The 17,755-nt window shown below is 43.2% G+C and overlaps 1 protein-coding gene across 4 annotated transcripts in view; it reads left to right on the top strand.

The window, feature by feature from the left end:
• Positions 1-17,755, top strand: part of LOC122562558 (small G protein signaling modulator 1-like) — a 197,495-nt gene that overhangs the window by 120,059 nt on the left and 59,681 nt on the right. For 3 of the 4 annotated variants that reach the window (XM_043715489.2, XM_043715488.2, XM_087999922.1), the window contains 6 exons: positions 1,113-1,275; positions 3,379-3,531; positions 6,912-6,979; positions 8,287-8,432; positions 12,297-12,428; positions 15,080-15,204. In XM_043715489.2, coding sequence (XP_043571424.2) covers positions 1,113-1,275; positions 3,379-3,531; positions 6,912-6,979; positions 8,287-8,432; positions 12,297-12,428; positions 15,080-15,204 — 787 coding nt within the window. Of the gene's footprint in view, positions 1-894; positions 956-1,112; positions 1,276-3,378; positions 3,532-6,911; positions 6,980-8,286; positions 8,433-12,296; positions 12,429-15,079; positions 15,205-17,755 lie in introns of those variants that run through there. The other variant, XM_087999923.1, reaches the window with a different exon arrangement.

A 17,755-nucleotide genomic window follows, 5' to 3' on the forward strand; every position in this document is an offset into this window, starting at 1 on the left:
TGACTTCAGACCTACAGTGATGTCGTTGACTCTTGACTGCCCTCTGGGTTAAAAGGGTTGGGCAATAAATGCTGGCTTAGCCAGTGCTGCTACATCCCAGGAGCGAATTAAAATAAAATCGTCCTGATTGTGACACTGTGATGTAAATATTGAAATTTACACTTAAGGAAAATAACAACATAAGGAATCATTCAAACATAAACCTTTGATGTTTTGCCTGAATCTTTTTTCATACTCTTGTGATATGATGTCAAGTGCATTATGGGCCAGCTGTTTTCAAAATGGCTGACTCGGTAATGCTAGTTTAACAAGAGATCAAGCTGTGTGATGTGTGGAAAGGTTGTGAATATTGAGTTTGATTTCTACTGCAGTGATGGGATCTCAGAGATAGTACAATGCAATCAGACACTGAAGTTCCAATGACCTTTGGGAAAGAAATCCACTGTCCTTAACCAGTCTGGGAGAAAGTGAACACTGCAGATGCTGGAGATCAGAGTCGAGAGTGTTGTGCTGGAAAAGCACAGCAGATCAGGTAGCATCCAACTAGCAGGAGAATCGAGTTTTGGGCATAAGCCCTTCATCAGGAATCTTATTTTGACCTGCTGTGCTTTTCTAGCACCACACTCTAGACTCTACCTTGCCAACATTGGCAACATCCTGAAAATTAATTTTTAAGATAAAATGTGGCTTTTAAATCTGTAGGACTGAAACCTCCAGAAATTGGGAGAGAGGGTGATCAGTCTCCCAGGGTTGATGTGGAGTATCCACGTATTAAAGATTCTACTGGATACTGTTGCAGTATACCGAAGGGAGAAAACCCACACGGACTTTTACATCTTTGGTCCCTTTTGTTGTTCAGAGGCAGACAGAGCAAGTTTAACCAGGTGAGGTGAGAGGTCATGCAGTGAAGCCTTCAGGAGTTGACACAACAAGAATTGGTAACTCTTAGTTGAAGGTGTGGCATTGGACTGACTTTTTAATGGAAAATAGAGGTGAACTGTTAGTAGCGTTGATGTCGCTGTCGATGTTGCTCCATTTACCGCCTCATCCGCAGTGTTCTCTCTCTCTCTCTCTCCCCCACTTTCTCTCTCTGTCCTCTTCCTTTTCCCCAGCTGCTGTGGAAGCGTGTGTGTTGCATGGACTCAAGCGAAGGGCGGCTGGCTTCCTCCGGAGTAACAAAATAGCCGCCTTGTTCATGAAGGTGGCAAAGACCTTTCCTTTGGCTGAGGAGCTGTGCAGGAAGGTGCAAGAACTGGAGCAGCTAATTGACAGCAGGTAACACACTTATGTGGAGGACACATCAGAGAAGATTGGGCAAGCTGGGGCCAAGAGCCCCTGAAGTATTTTCTTGAGTCTGTGAGAAACTTCTTTAAATGCATGGTTCCACAGAGGCAGCAACTTAAAGGATCTGCTCCCATGTACCTGAAAGGAATTTGTGTTGTCCTTTGGCAGAAGAAATTTAATTGGAATAATTGTCAGAGGTTCTTTTAATCCACTGGAAAAGAGAGGCCTCCAAAATTCTTAAAGGGCACAATGTAAAATAGATATGGCTGACAGCAGAACTATTAAAAATGGACCCAAATAAATCCAGTAGGGATTTCAGGAGTAACCAATTCTTATCTTGAGCAAAATAAGAACCTCCTGCTGTTTTTCAGAACTCTTTCAACTTTTGCAAAATGGTCCTAGTTTCACCAAGTCACTTTCAAAACATCTCAAACTATGACAAATCCTCTGATATAAATCCTCACTGGTAAAATTGTTTCTTTTAAAAGAATGTTTCCCGAATTTTGAAAATTTAAGCACTCATGCTGCTGATGCTAAACTGGGGGTTAAAAAAAGCTGTAGATTTATAAAGTGTCATACATTCAAAAGTATGGGCCTCGTGCAGGAAGGTGGAACTAGTGTAGATTTAGTCTATTGTCGTTGGTACAGACTTGCTGGATCTCTCCTGTACTGTATGATTCTATGATAAACCTTTCAGCCAGAGAAAGATGAGAATATGGAACTTGTCACCATACGCAGTGAACAGCATTGACGCAGTTAAAGGGATCTAAGTGTGGGAGACAAGAATAAAAAGATATAGAGACGGTGAGATGAAGCTTAACTCGGAGAATGATTAGGTAGAGCATAAAGTCTGGTTTTATTTCTGTGCTATATTTTCAATGTACTGAATTTTAAGGGGGAGGGGGGCACAGTTCTCACCCACAACCTGTGAAGACCATTGTTAATCGCTTTAAGGCAAGGCTTAAAGTTTCACGAAGAGACATTTTTATTCAACCTGTCCAGGAATATTATGACTCATGCAAGTACAACTTGAATTTAGGCTTCCCAGCTCAGGGTTAGGAACACTAGCACTGCATGGCAAGAGCCCCACATTTGAAACATGGTCCTGGGCTCTGTCTTTAGCCTGGAGATTGATGTATCATCCAACCTGGGTTGTTGGGGTGAGGGGAAGGGGCCAGTGCAAGTCAGGAGGGGAGGAGTATGATAATGTGAGACAAGGCCTCCGATGAGCCCAGGAAATCCACAATCTGCCTGTGTAGCTGAAGCATAGCTTGTGCTGACCCTTGCCACAGGGTAAAATAACGCCCAGTGATGAGACCCTAAAGTCGTCCTTAATTAAGAGCTTCAGTGGGTCCAAGAATGGGCAAGCTGCCTCAGGTGTTCTCCCCATGTGTGCGCACACACAGACACACACCCTCCCCAAGTAAAATGACAGGTCAGTGAGAGGGTAGGTGATGAACAGATCACATCACTCCTTACCTTTCCCCCAACCCCACCCACTGGCGATGTTTAAAACCCAGCCTAGTATTGAGTGCTAGAAATGAACATGTTGTCCACTTCCGTTTTTATAAAATGTCACATTCCCTCTGGATTCCTGTGTAGAGTAGGTAAGGGGGTGAAGTTCTCCAGTGCCAACATTGCTGCCTTAGACTAGAGTTCTGCCTATTTTGGTGACGGCTTGGTCTGCAATTATTGGAAGCTGCTGTTTGTGCTGTGCACACAGTTTGGGAAATCAGGTTGAGAAGGGAAGTTGACTTAAAGGTCTTTACTCAAAGATATGAATCGTGGAATATGGCATTCAGAAATACTGTAAAAGTGTGCAACACAAATGGGTTCCATTCAGATTGAGACTGTAGCTGCCACAGGCCCTAATCTCTGAAGTTCTCTCCCTGTATTTCTCCACCTCTCTCTCTTTTAAGATGCTCCTTAAAACTTACCTCTCTGTCCAAGCATTTAGTGTCATAACTTTATTCTGCAAAGTCCCCTGGCATGATAAAGTTGTGACAGAAAAAACTAGCTGTAGGTTGAAGTTGGCCTGTTGGACTCTCCACTACCAGGGACTCCATCCTGAAAATATGCTGTTTATATCCACAGGAGGAGCCAAGGTGCAGCCCCACAAGAGCATGTTCGCAAATCTCAGAAGGTGCCTCATCTGTCTGCTCAAGCTGTCAAACATCTGTGGATCCGCACTGCCCTCTTCGAGAAAGTTCTGGACAAAATCGTGCAGCACCTTGTGGAGAACAGTAGGTTGGTACTGAGCTGTTTCAACTGTGCCTTTGAAATAAATAGAGCCCTTTCTTTCGATAGAAAACTGAGTTGGACTGCTGAGCAGTGCTATTCCTAATGGTGACACAATGGTGACTCTTTATGTACAGAATGGTTTTACTTGACTTTTTCCAAATTTAGATTATTTGCTGGATTACGAGAGGGGCTGTGGAGACGAACATTACTCCGTTCGTGTGCTTAGGATGTTGTCTCTTTGTTCTTCCAGTTGTAGAGTCATACAGCACAACAACAGACCCTTCGGTCCAACTCATCCACACTGAACAGACATCCCAACCTGACCTAGTCCCATTTGCCAGCATTTGGTCCATATTCCTCTAAACCCTTCCTGACATATACCCATCCAGATATCTTTTAAATTGTGTAATTATACCCACCTCGCCAACTTCCTCTGGCATTCCATAAACACACCACTCTGTGTGAAAAAGTTACCCCCCAGGTCCTTTTAAAATGTTTCCCCCCTCACCTTAAACCTATGTCCTTAATTTTAGACTCCCCCATCTGAGGAAAAAGACTTTGGCTATTTTCCCTATCCATATCCCTCAGGATTTTATAAACCTCTATAAGGTCACCCTTCAGTCTTTGATGCTCCAGGGAAAAATCCTCAGCCTATTCAGCCTCTCCCTATAGCTGAAACTCTAAGCATACTTGTAAATCTTTTGTGCACCCCCTCAAGTTTAACAACATCCTTCCTATAGAAGGGTGACCAGAATTGTATGCAGTATTCCAAAAGGGGCCTCACCAATATCCTGTACAGCTATAAGATGACATCCCAACTCCTCTTCTCAATGTCATGACCAATGAAGGCAAATGTGCCGAATGCCATCTTCACCACCCTGTCTAACTGCAACTCCATTTTCAAGGACAATACACCTGGACCCCGTGGTCTTTTTGTTCAGCAACACTGCCCAGGGCGCTACCATTAACTGTACAAGTCCTGTCCTTGTTCTCCTTATCCAAATGCAGCACCTCACATTTATCTAAATTAAACTCCATCCATCACTCCTTGACCCATCTGATTGAGGTTCCATTGTACGCTTCTTCACTGTCCACTACACCACCTATGTTGGTGTCACCTGCAAAGCTACTAACCATACCTCCTATACTCATATTTAAATCATTTATATAAATGAGAAAAAGCAGTTGATCTAGCATTGATCCTTGAGGCACACCGCAGGGCATAGGTCTCCAGTCCAAAAAGCAACCCTCCGCCACTACCCTCTGACTCCTTTTCAAGCCAATTTTGTATCCAGTTGGCTAGCTCCAAATGAATCCCATGTAATCTAACCTTACTAACCAGTCCACCATGCGGAACCTTGTCAAATGCTTTGCTGAGGTGCATATGGACAATGTCTACTGTTCTGCCTTCATCAATCTTCTTTGTCACCTCTTCAAAAAAACTTAATAAAGTTAGTGAGGCATGATTTCCCATGCACAAAACCAGTCTGACTATCCTTAATCAACCTCTGCCTTTCCAAATGCATGCAAATTCTGTACCTGAGAATCCCCTCCAACAACTTACCCACCACTGACTTAAGACTCACCAGTAGATAATTTCCTGACTTTTCCGTACAACCTTTAAATAACAGCACATTAGTCAACCTCCAGTCTTCCGGTACCTCAACTGTAGCTAGCAGTGATGCAAACATCTCAGCAAGGGGCTCAGCAATCCTTTCCCTAGCTTCCCACAAAGTTCTGGGAAACACCTGAACAGGTCTCAATGATTTATCTACCTTTATGCAGTTTAAGATCTCCAGTATCTCCTCTTCTGTAATATGAACTCTTTCATGTCATCACTACTTATTTCCCTAAGTCCCCTCAGCTTTCATGTCCTTCTCCACCGTAAATATTGAAGCATAGTATTTGTTTAGTATCTCATCCATCTCCTGTGGTTCCACACTTGAATGGCCAAATTTATCTTTAATGGGCCCTATTCTCCCACTGATTCCTCTTTTGCCCTTAATGTAAGCTCCCTTGTCCAAAGGCAACTCCAATACATTAATCCTGAGCTGTAAACCTTTGGAGTGCATCTGCTCTCAGCCTAAATGACCGATATTTGTGTCAAGTGATAGGGGTACACAATGCATACACTCTATGCTGATGTTACAAATGTCCTTTGCTGTACTGATGACTTGAGCTGGCTTCTTGAAATGTACAACATTGACTTCTGTTGGTGTAGCTGCAAGACATGGACATCAGTACCCTGTGGGACAGTGGGTTGTTGCATCGTATCTGCCTTAGCATGAGCAAAGATTTTAATCTCGAATCGGGAGTGGGTTGCAACCCTAGTGTGATTATTGGCAGTAGATGGGAGATTTGCTTCATTTTCTGTCAGTGCTGGTGGCCAGTGACTTCCTTGAATTACCCCTGAGTAGATGGTCCAGAGATACAGTTGGACATATTTGTCTCTTTCTGTACCTGCACCTCAAGCTCTTAGGGGCCGAGGTAGTGTTCCCTATGTCTGGGCCAGGAGCCCCTGGTTCAATTCCCTCAAGACTTAATAACTATGGAAAATGTATCACACCAGGCCAAACAGGTTGATTATCAATTTGTGCATCCTTCCAATGCACCTAAGAAGAACAGGAGTGTTTCCTGCTCTGCCAGAGCTATATGGGAGCTGCAGTGCAATAGCCTATTTTAAGTTTTCTCAACAAGTTTGTTGGCATAAGCAAGCACCATACATACATCCCAAGGATCTGAAACAAACACACACCTCCAAGAATTTCACATTGTGGGGCAATCACAAGTAAACAACCAGCCAATTTTGATGTATCGCTTTGCTGTAAATTATTTCCCCAATGGAGAAATTCTTTAGCAGAAACAGAACTTGGGGTGGACAATGTCTGTGTTTGGGAGCACCCATATCTACTGTCACCAGGTGATTCTGACTGAGATGCTTGAAGTGACAATAGCTTCTGGTTATACTGAGCGCTGTGCAATTGGAGTTGGGTGAAATCCGTATTAATATTGATGCAGATTTGTTCCTTAGGACTGAATGTTACAATTACAAACAATGCAGTGGACATGATACAGAACACATTGAATACTGCTCATGCTGTTAGTCCGTGATGCTTTACACCCTCAACACTACATTCCCTCTCTACTTACTGAGCACACATAAGCCATGATTGGGTACAACCCATGGCCAGTTAGCCTGCTGGCACTACCCATCCCAGCTGACAGGTAAACAAGGGTCACTTGGGTGTAACGTAGAGTCCATAATCCCAGTGAAGACATGGGTGCCTTCAGAAGGTGGTTTGGGGGAGGGGGAGGGGGGGGGGGGGGGGGTTCTCTACAGAAATTTTGCCAATCAAAAATGTTTTCTGTATCTTTTCTCTCCTCAGTAAATACTATGAAAAGGAGGCTCTCATGATGGACCCTGTGGACGGGCCGATTTTGGGCTCGCTGTTAGGTGAGCACTGGAGAATTTTATATTGAAGCAAAAATGGCTGCCAGATGGAGGCTGTGCAAAAGATCATTTATATTTGTTCACCAGCAAGACAGAACTGCTACTGTTGCTCAGATAGTCATTAAAAATGACTAGCTAGTGGTTGCCATTAATTCCTCTAACACAGGAAATCTCCCATCATGGCACCTACCTAATTCACCACAATCAAAGCATTGGTAAAATTGATCACTTTAAAATAGTTTGAAATACTCTTTTTAAGTGATTATTTTGAGGATGTCAAGCATGGCTCTGTGGGGAACATGTTCACTTCAGAGCTGCAGATCACATTCCAGAGACTTGAGCACAACATGCAGGCTGACGCTCCAGTGCAGTACAAAGTGAGTGTTGTATGATCGGAGGTTACCACCTTTTGGATCAAGTTAAAGATCTGATTGGCAATATTGTGAGGAAGAGCAGGGGAATTCTCCCTAGCATGTTGACCAATATTTCCAACTCAGTAAACATTACAAACATTTTTTTGGTACGGTCTTGATGTCATGAAAGATGCTAAAAAATTTTGTTTCGTTTTTATTTTCAAATGTATGCCATTATGATCTTTAGTATGAAAAGTGACCATTCATTACTGCAATGCATTTGGAATACCAGTTAGAATCACAGAAATGACAATTGGAAAGCATAACTGGCGATGAAGAGGCTGTTGTTTGCCCCACATATCAGGTGGTATTGTGTACTGTGGTATGTGCACATGTGTGTTTGTATCAGTAACTCCATGTCCAGGACAAGACATTGCATTTCCCTAGGTTTTACAGATGAGGATTTTTAATTGTGAATCAAAACAATAGCAAGTAATTAAAAACCAAATATAACTGGGCATGCTGTAAATCAGAAACTAAAACAGAAATTGCTGGAAAAGCTCAGCAAGTCTGGCAGCAACTGTGGAGAGAAATCAGACTTAACCTTTCTTGTTCAATGACTTTTCCTCAGAAGACGTTGAGAAAGGGTCACTCGACCCGACACGTTAACTCTGATTTCTCTCCACTGATGCTGCTAAACTTTGAGCTTTTGCAGAGTTAAAAATCACACAACACCAGGTTATAGTCCAACAGGGCGATGACCTGGTGTTGTGTGATTTTTAACTTCGTCCACTCCAGTCCAACACCGGCACACCCACATTAGAACGTTGGCAACGATTTGTCTTCGTCATGGAGCAAATAATTAAATGCTAGTGTTAAAATGGTGGTTTGACGCCTCTTGCCTGAACCCGAATCTCATGGCTGTGACTACACTATGCTCTCCTCTCTTTCCTCCAGTTGGGCCATGCGCCCTCGAGTACACGAAGATGAAGACAGCCGACCATTTCTGGACGGATCCTTCGGCGGACGAGTTGGTCCAGAGGCATCGCATTCACAGCGCCCACTGTCGCCAGGACTCGCCCACCAAGAGGCCTGCCCTTTGTGTGAGTTGGGTCACGTTTACCTCCCTTTTTTTGAGGGGCCCGAGCCTGTCCTGCAAATGACCGGGCGGGGAGTGAGGGGAGCACATTGATCAAATCTCCTCGTTCCCTTCTGCCATTTTGGAGGCCGACGCTCGAGAACGGGCCTGAACTGTCCAGGACATTGCGGCGAGCAATCTCAGGAAGAGACGGCTGGAGCTTTCAGTAAAATTCACTGGGGGCTTTTGTTTTTCAGTGGAGCTTTCTAGTATCTCGGACACTGTAGTTACAGACAGAGAAAGAAGGCGGTTGCAGATTTTTTTTCAAAATGGTGACCCAGCTCGCGCACGAGAGTTTCCAACCGCCACGGAGGGCGGTGGGTCGACTGACCAATGGTAGGGAGGGTAGCCTCAGGTCATGTGATGGCATCGTCCCGCGCACGCGCGCACACCGAGATGGAGCTGAGGGCTGAAGTTTCTCTGGGATTTTGACGTGATACCTGTCAAAAATCTACAAACATAGAAAATAGGGGCTGGACCAAGCCATTCGGCCTTTCCAGCCTGCTCCTTCCTTCCTTCAGTAGAGTTCTAACAGTACAGCAGAAAGAAAAGCCCTTTGAGTCTGCGCCAGTCAAAAACAAGCATCTAATTATTTTAATGTCATTTTCTAGCATTTGGTCCATAGTCTTGTAGGCTTGGTGTGATTATGATTGATCATCCAACTCAGTACCCAGTCATGCTATCTCCCCATGCTCTTTGATTCCGCTAGTCTTAAGAGTGATATTTAACTCCCTCTTGAAAAGATCCACTGTTGTAGCCTTATCCCCTTTCTGTGCCAGACAGGCTCACCCATTACCTGGGTGAAGATACTTCTCAGCCCTGGTCCTAAATGGCCCACCCAGTTCCCTTAGACTGTGAACTCTGGTTCTGGTCATTGGGAACATGCTTCCTGCACTTACGCTTGTACTGAGGCTTGTACAGAGCTTTCCCTCTTCAGAGGGAGTGGGAAATGATATGACTCAAAAGTAGCTGGCTGATTGGGCAGCTTTTCAAAACTTTTGTTCCCTTCCAGCTTTCTTCCTCCTTGAGGCTGTGGATTCACTCTGCACCTATAGTTTCCAAGAGTAACAGCAGCCTGTGAGTCACATTAGTGAGTCAAGCTGCTGAATGTCAGTCAGTAAATTGTTCAAATCTGTAATGGTGGGGAGTGCAACACAGCTCCAGCTCTGCCCAGCCCAAATGCTCCTATTGTCTGTGCCTGATTAGCTTTTCAGCAAGGAGATCATTAGATTGCAGTTGAATGTAGGAGTAGGGGTTTGACAGGTTGAATTCCCCTGGCCTCAAGGATAAAGGGGTTGATTATTCCGAATTGAAATGAGAAAAAAATTTTCTTCACTTGAAGGGCTGTGAAACTTTGGAAGTCCTCATCCTGGCGGGTTGTGAGTACACCATCATTGAGTATATTTAAGGCTAAGAGGAAACAGATGTCTCTCAGGAACTAGTATGGATGTCAATTACAGTTGTGATTGTATTGAATGACAGCAGAGCCTGATTGGCTAAATGGTGTATTCATGCTCCATATTCTTATACTAACAGTTGCTTGTTTGTACACAACTGTGGTTGAAAAGAGATATATGCTATTGAAACAGTCATTAGGACAAAGGCAAGAATTTTAATAAAATCACACAAATGTATTATGGGAGAAAAGGATGCTGGTTGATTGGCCATGGCATTGCCATGGAGTCTTGCCAGTCAGGATCACCATGCCAACCAATCAACACCCTTTCCTCTTGTATAAATTGTTATGGTCATTTGGAATTTGGCATTCTTGCATGTGTTCTGATGATAAAAAGTTTCAACAACATGTCTCTCAGCAACACTCAAATTCAGAGTTTTCAACCTGAGTCAGGTTCCAGTTTATCTTTTTTCTATCCACTTTATTTTTCTTCTGACATTGTTCTCCTGACCTGGAATCTGGCTGTGACTGAAATTGGCTGCTAGATTTTTCTTATGACAGCAGTGACAGTGCACAGAGAGTCATTCAATGGCTGTGAAGAACTTTGAAATGTCTTAATGATGGGGGACTGCAGGGGTTGGTTTAGAAATACAAATGTACTCTTTAGTTTTCAGAATGGATTGCTGCATGGGATGTTCAGGACCTCAGGACTAGAGGGGAAGGAAAAAGAAGTGTTAAAAACAATTTTGGATAGACTGTCCTATTTTTGGACAGCAGGGTGTGTGGTTTAAAATTACTTTTTCCTCATGTGAAGACACATGTAACCCCTGACTCGATGAGCTGCTTTCATTATTTGTTGCCTCCATTAAGGTAGAATTATCAGTTGTGGTTTCAGCCAGTTAGTCAATCTCATCATGTCAACTTCACGTTTCCCATGACCTGATGCCAGTTACCTATTAGTAATGCCCTGCTGTTCGCTAACTAATGAATGAGAATGGTTGAAACCCTTCTTTATTATCACCAGAGCTACAAGAACTAATAATTCACACTTGCTCAGTAAGGAGACCTGATGAACTCCTTCTGGTGTCAGTGTTTCCTGTAGTTATTACTGTTGGGAATAAGCTGATTCACAGACTATAAATAGAAATTTAACAAGAATCGCTGGAAATATTCATTAATTTTTAAGAAAGTTCCTTCCTTCACCCCTTCAACTCTATTCCCTGTCAATTCCAGAGAGTTGTGACGTGTTTGGATGCGAGAGGGCTTGTACCAGCTGTTGCCCTAGTAACTGGAGGCATTTTTCCTTTGAGGAGCAAGTGTCAAGGCTTACTGTGAATGTGGTGGGTTGGGGTGGGGCGGAGATCCTGGGTTAGTGTCACTGCCTGTGAGCTCCGCATTTGAGTCCTACTCCAGGACTTGATGTCCAAGGAAGATCCATTTATAATGTGGTCAAGAGATTAAGTATCAGCCTGAAAATCCTTCCAACACATGCCTATGGCAAATGGTAAGAGAAACAGAGACTTCTGGTCAATCATATGATGGAGAGGATGCTGGACCCAAAACCATCATCATCCATATCTCTGAGCTACAGCATGGAGGTAAAAATGTACATTACCAGAGCAACACAAACCCCTGAGTGAACTGTAGTACACCACCATGATGAGGTAAATAGAGGTTAGCTGTTTGTATTTAAGCGTTTGAAGATTAGGTGATGAGAATGTTATGAATACAATGAGAACTGAAAAGCCAATAAGGAAATATCACACAAAGGGTCTTAGAAATTAGAATTCCGTGTTACAGACTGCTGATTGGGTGGAGTTCATTGACATTTCTTGAGGAGAATGAGTAAAACCATTAGATGTAAGAACAGAAATAGGCCATTCTGCCCATTGAGTCAACAACACAATTCGATGAGACCATGGCTGAACTGATAATCTTCAATTCTATTTTTCTGCTTTTCCCCACAACTCTTAATTTCGTTACCAATTAATAATCTGGCCTTCAGCTGTGAATAAACTTAAAATAGTTACCTGAGAAAGAGAAAATGGAAAAAAGATATTGGTCAGTCTCCTGAAGTATTGCTATGAAAGCAGAAAGAAGTTTATAAAAACATATTTGGCAATAAGACAAAGGGAATATTGTTCTTTTTGGCTCCCGTTCCAACCGAATTCAGATCCCAGGTTATTTAATGACAGAGAAAGATCGGATTTGCTATTTGTAAAAAAAAAGGAAGGAACTGGAGGGACTTTTCAAGTGGTGTAGCTGAAGTGGGCTCAATGGTCTTTCTCCTCAGTATCAATTCAGTATAGGGCCAATGACCTCTCTGTGCTTTCCCTTGGTCCTATGTTATTGACACCATGCTGTTACAAGTACTTCTGTACAATCATCTGGTGTCATTGGCTGCTGCTCTTTTCTCCTGTGTGTTGTTTCCAGATTCAGAAGCGACATTCTAGTGGCAGCATGGACGATCGGCTCACACTTTCCGCCCGTGATTATGTCGAGTCTTTGCACCAGAACTCGCGGGCAACGCTATTGTATGGCAAAAACAATGTCCTGGTTCAGCCGGTGAGTAACTGTCCAATTGTGCGCATGCATTTTATTGTATGTGCTGCAAGGATTGTGTGTGCTGGTGTCGGTGGTTGAGTGGGTAGCACTCTTGCCTTCAAGTCAGTGGGTTGTGTGGGTTCGAGTCTCATTCCAGAGACTTGAGTACACAATCCAGCCTGACAGTCTGGTGAAATACTGAGGAGATGCTGCATTGTTGGAGTTACTGCCTTTCAGATGGGATGCTAAAGCACAGCTCCACCTGCCCTGTCTGGATCATGTAGAAGGTTCCACAATGTTGCTGAGAAGGATTTAAACCTGTACTGTCCCATGGTGGGAACTTGCTGTACACAAATTAATTGCTGTTTCCTACATTACATACAGACATGAAAGTGGAACTGACACCACAACCTTATTGAATGGCTGACTGATCTACTCCTGTTTTTAAGATCCATGTTCCTGTGTAAGCAGTGAGCACAATTTCAAAGTACTTCATTGGCTGTAAAGTGCTTTGTAACACCCTGTAGTCAAGGTGACAGTACAATCGATATTGTCACTAAAGCTAACTGCAACATCAGTTGCTGTTTATACCACTGAATCATAATTCACATTGTTTGGAATTTATATAATGAAGTCATCTGAATTTGAGAATTCCTATTCACATTTTTAGCGCATAACTCACAAATCTGCCTGTTAATTATTTGGAATGCTTCCTGAATGTGGGTAAATCACCAGTTGTTGCATTGACATGTATTGCACAATGACTTATGTGGAGATGTTACCTTGGTTTAATTCAAAATCTCACAGCTGTCAGTGGTGATATAAACTATTTCTCCTGAGTCACCCTTGCTCCACTTATTGCACACACATAATCAGGGAACTTGAGCTATGACAGATCCACAGTCTGTGTTTGATTTGTCCTCTATAATCAGTTATTCTGATGTCCCTTCAACCGCATGTCTCACCTATTATTAAATGTCAATATAGTTTCAACCACAGACTCCTAATGTGTGCTCTATCCCCTCCCAACTTCCCTATAGAAGCACTCATATTTAGTTTTCGACCTATACCCACTTGTTCCAGAGCCCTCAGTCACATAATTGGTCTTTGTTTTGATTTATACATACATAGGATGTGCATCTCGTTGGCTGGGTCAGCATTTATTTCCCAGCCCCAACTGCCCTTGAGACGGTGGGGGTGAGACCGCTGCCTTGAATCACTGTATGGTGTGGGTGCACCCATAATGCTGTTAGTGAGGGCAATTAGGGATGGACAACAAATACTGGCACAGTCATCGATGGCCATATCCTTGAATAAACAAAAGCAAAGTACTTCAGCTTGCTAACTCAGCGACAGCGAAGGAATAGCAATATAGTCCCAAAACATGAATGTGTGAGTTTGCAGCAAGAGTAAGTTATTTTGTCTGAATACTTCATATTTCTGCCTACCCCGATAACCTTTCACCTCCTTACTTACCAAGAAACCATCTATCTCTGCCTTAAGAACTTTCAAAGACTTTAGTTCTATTGCCTTTTGAGGAAGAGAGCTCAAAGACTTATGATCCTCTGAGAGAAAATGTTTTGACTCATCAGTGTCTTAAGTGGTCACCTGATATTTTTAAGTGGTTACTCCTGGTTCCCAAGTCAAGATCATCTATGGCTTGGAGGAGAATTTGGAGGTGAACTTGCTCCCGTGTGACTGCAGGTGGAAGGGTGGGTAAAAAGGAAACTCCAAACTTTGCATGGTAACTGTATAGTTTGCTGGGGGTAGCAGGGCCTGATTCTATTCTTAAAGTCAAGGCGGTTTAGGTTAACTGCCTGGAGAAACATTTGATGGAAACATGAAAATGATCCTGGGTTCTGCTATGTCCTGTAAAAGGGCAGGGTGGACCAAGTGCTCTTCATCCCTGTTTACTAACTGGAGAACTTCAGGAAGCATTGTTCCTTGGCACCAATTTTTTTAAAATTCACTGGTGGGACATGGGTGTCACTGGCTGATCAGCATTTATTGTCCATTCCTAGCTGCCCTTGAGAAGTGATGGTGGTGAGCTTGCTTCTTGAATCGCTGCAGTCTACATGCTGTAGATTGACACACAATTCCCAAAAGGAGGGAATGCTTGGATTTTGACCCAGCGACAATGAAGGAGCAATGATATATCTTCAAATCACGATGTTGATTTGCAGGTGGTGGTGTTCCCATGTATCAGCAGTCCTTGTTATTCCAGATGGAAGTGATCATGGGTTTGGAAGGCACTGTCTTGTTGAATTTTTGCAGTGCAACACTCATCTTAATCCCTGTCCAGGGCTGCAGAGTGGCTCAGTGGCAGCATTGCTGCCTCACAGCACCAGGGTCCCGGGTTCGATTCCAACCTCGGGCGACTGTCTGTGTGGAGTTTGCACATTCTCCCCATGTCTGCGTGGGTTTCCTCTGCTTTGGTTTCCCCCCACAGTTCAAAGATGTGCAGGTTAGGTGGATTGGTCATGATAAAATTCCCCAATGTGCTAGGTGCATTAGTTAGAGGGAAATGGGTCTGGGTGGGTTACTCTTCGGAAGGTCACTGTGGACTTGTTGGGCCAAAGGGCCTGTTTCCACACAGTAGGGATTCTAATCTAATCTAATCTAATCATTAGCACAGTAATTCACACCTCTACTAACTAATGTTCTCTCTTCAGAAAGACGATATGGAACCTATCCTGGGATACCTTTCGCTTCATCAAACAGGAGACACCATGACGTTAAAATGGACACCCAACCAGCTGATGAATGGCTCAGTGGGGGACTTGGATTATGAGAGGAGGTAACTAATTTACATCAGAGCTGGAATTCTCCTGGGTGCCTTTTACAATTTTTGGCAAGATGTGAGAATTAAGAAGCTGGATTTGTCAAAGTCGAGCTTTGCTCACCAAGCCTAACTTCCAACTAGAATTGCTGTGAGGCCTGGACAAAATCTGCTGTGAGTTTAATTCAGGCTGAGCTGAAGACTTTCTTCATGAAATGTATCTCTGGAATACTCACCACTGACAGTGGGAACGCAATTCCCGGTGTGACATTATTCATGAATATCCAGATTCACACTGGCTTTGCAGATAGTGTAGTCACGGCAGGGAGCGGAGGAGTCAACTCTATGTTCATCAATGTGTTTGGCAGTGGGATGCCTGCATGTGTCTGAAGGCAATGCAGTACAACATCGGTTATCGGAACATCGATGAACCGAGTTTCGGATTATCCGAATGAGATCTCAAGGTCCCAGTGCTTGGGTAAACTGTGATATCTGAGTATTCGAATATCCAAACATTTGATTATCCAAACAACATACTCCTGTTCGTGTTGTTTGGATAATCGAGGGGCTTGGGTGAGTTGGCTACTATGAGGTGTGGAGGGATAGCCATTTAGATAGCAGCAGGCAAGCATCTCAGTGAGAATCAAGACCTGCAGCAAAGGAGGCAAAGATCAAACAAGGAGCAATGACTTTAGTGTGCATTGATACAGGACACAGCTTTGATAATTGCACTGACTTTGACTGAACGTGTGAAAGGAAGTTGGCATTTGGGTACAGTAAAGCATGGCAATATTGTGACGTGTTTTAACATGATTTTTCTTTTTGTTTTTTTTTGTGAACTTATTGTCTGTCTCCTTTTTCGTTTCAATCCTGCCACTCATTTGGGTTAATGCTGGTGCCAATGGCTGTTCACTGTTTCTGTTGCTGTGTTTGCCTCTGCTTTCTCTGCTGTCTGCACTGCACTATGTGCTCACCAAATTTATCACCCTGCTCTACCTGGAACTTGGTCTCTCTCTCTCTGCTGATTTTGCTGTGTGACTCCCAGCATCAATTGCCAGAAATCTATCTGGCCACTGGGGAAGAGAAGCAGAGCTCTCTGGTAAGTTACAGCTCCCTGGGATAGTGTTGAGTGTAAAAATCATTCCGATCTGTGATTTGACAACTGGAGCTTTCGAAAAGTCTATTCCATGTTCACCATTCTAATCAACAAATCATTCATTTATTATCTTTGCAGCCAAGAAGAGTGCAGAATCATTTTCTCAGTAAAAGAGCTTTCTTTGACTGGACCAAACTGTTGGATTAATGGATCGTGGTTGGGGGATGCAGGCAGGTAGTCTGTAGGAGGCTTCTGGACCCTTCAGTTACACAAAGGGGAAAGTCAATTAATGACCCCCCTCCCCTCATGGATCACAAAGCTGTTCATTTAATGGGACTGTAGTGTCACCCATGTTTGAAACTTGACTGTCGTTCCCAACCTAAATTTGGCTGTTGTACCGCTAGGGCCCTGAGATCTTTGGAGATGATACACCAACAAAAATCAATGGCTTCAGGAGATGTCAGGAGGAACAAAGGGTAAACAGAATGAAAGAAAGTGACCAAACTCAGCAATGCAATAGCTCCCTTAACTGCTGTGAGATGGGGTAATAGATTGTTCCATTGAAACTGTCCTTTCCACTCGGGTACAACATTTACTGGTGACTAGGTAGCACATATCCACACAGCTTTTTGTAAATCCTGAAGCCGCATATCAAAGTTCCTGAAGAATAGCATAACTTGGTGCAAGAAGTAAAAATTTAATTGTGATCTTAACCTCCATGAAGATTGTTTAATAATACGTCCCATCTTTTACAGCCATATTGGATTTCCTGGGGGTACCATCCACATTTATAGTTCGTGTTATTAAATAGTGACCTAAGATATAGGTGACATTGGCAAGGCAATATTTATTGTCTTTGAGAGTATGGGACTATATAATTGATTCTGTAGGTGGGACCTGGCTCCTTTTCTTGAAAGATATGTTGGCTTTTTGCAGCATGGTCACTCCCTGGACCTACCCATTAGTTAGCACATTTCTCAAATCTAGCTTCACAACTTTTTGTGATGGGACTTGACATTGTGTTATTTCTCTTGTGGTTACCAGGACGCTACCATATCAGTTTAAAAATCTCACAACACCAGGTTATAGTCCAACAGGGTTATTTGGAAGCACTAGCTTTCGGAGCACTGCTCCTGCATTAGGTGATTGTGAAGTATAAGATCGTAGGACACAGGGCACACAACCACCTGGTGAAGGAGCGGCTTTCCTAAAGCTAGTGCTTCCGAGTAAACCTGTTGGATTATAACCCGATATTGTGTGATTTTTAACTTGGTACACCCCAGTTCAACACCAGCACCTCCAAATCATGAATACCAATTTAGGATTTTTGTGCCTCACTGGAAAACAAATACTCAATAAATTAGTTTGTTTGCAGTACATCTTGTGGCGTAGTTGTAGTATTCCAGCCTGTGGATTGAATGATCTGAGTTCAAGTCTTTACTGCCCCAGTAGTGAATCATAATATGGTCAAAC

This window comes from Chiloscyllium plagiosum, unplaced genomic scaffold, assembly GCF_037043375.1.
Source record: "Chiloscyllium plagiosum isolate Xiang-an unplaced genomic scaffold, Cpla_swu_hap1 HiC_scaffold_24, whole genome shotgun sequence".
Lineage (NCBI taxonomy): Eukaryota > Metazoa > Chordata > Chondrichthyes > Orectolobiformes > Hemiscylliidae > Chiloscyllium > Chiloscyllium plagiosum.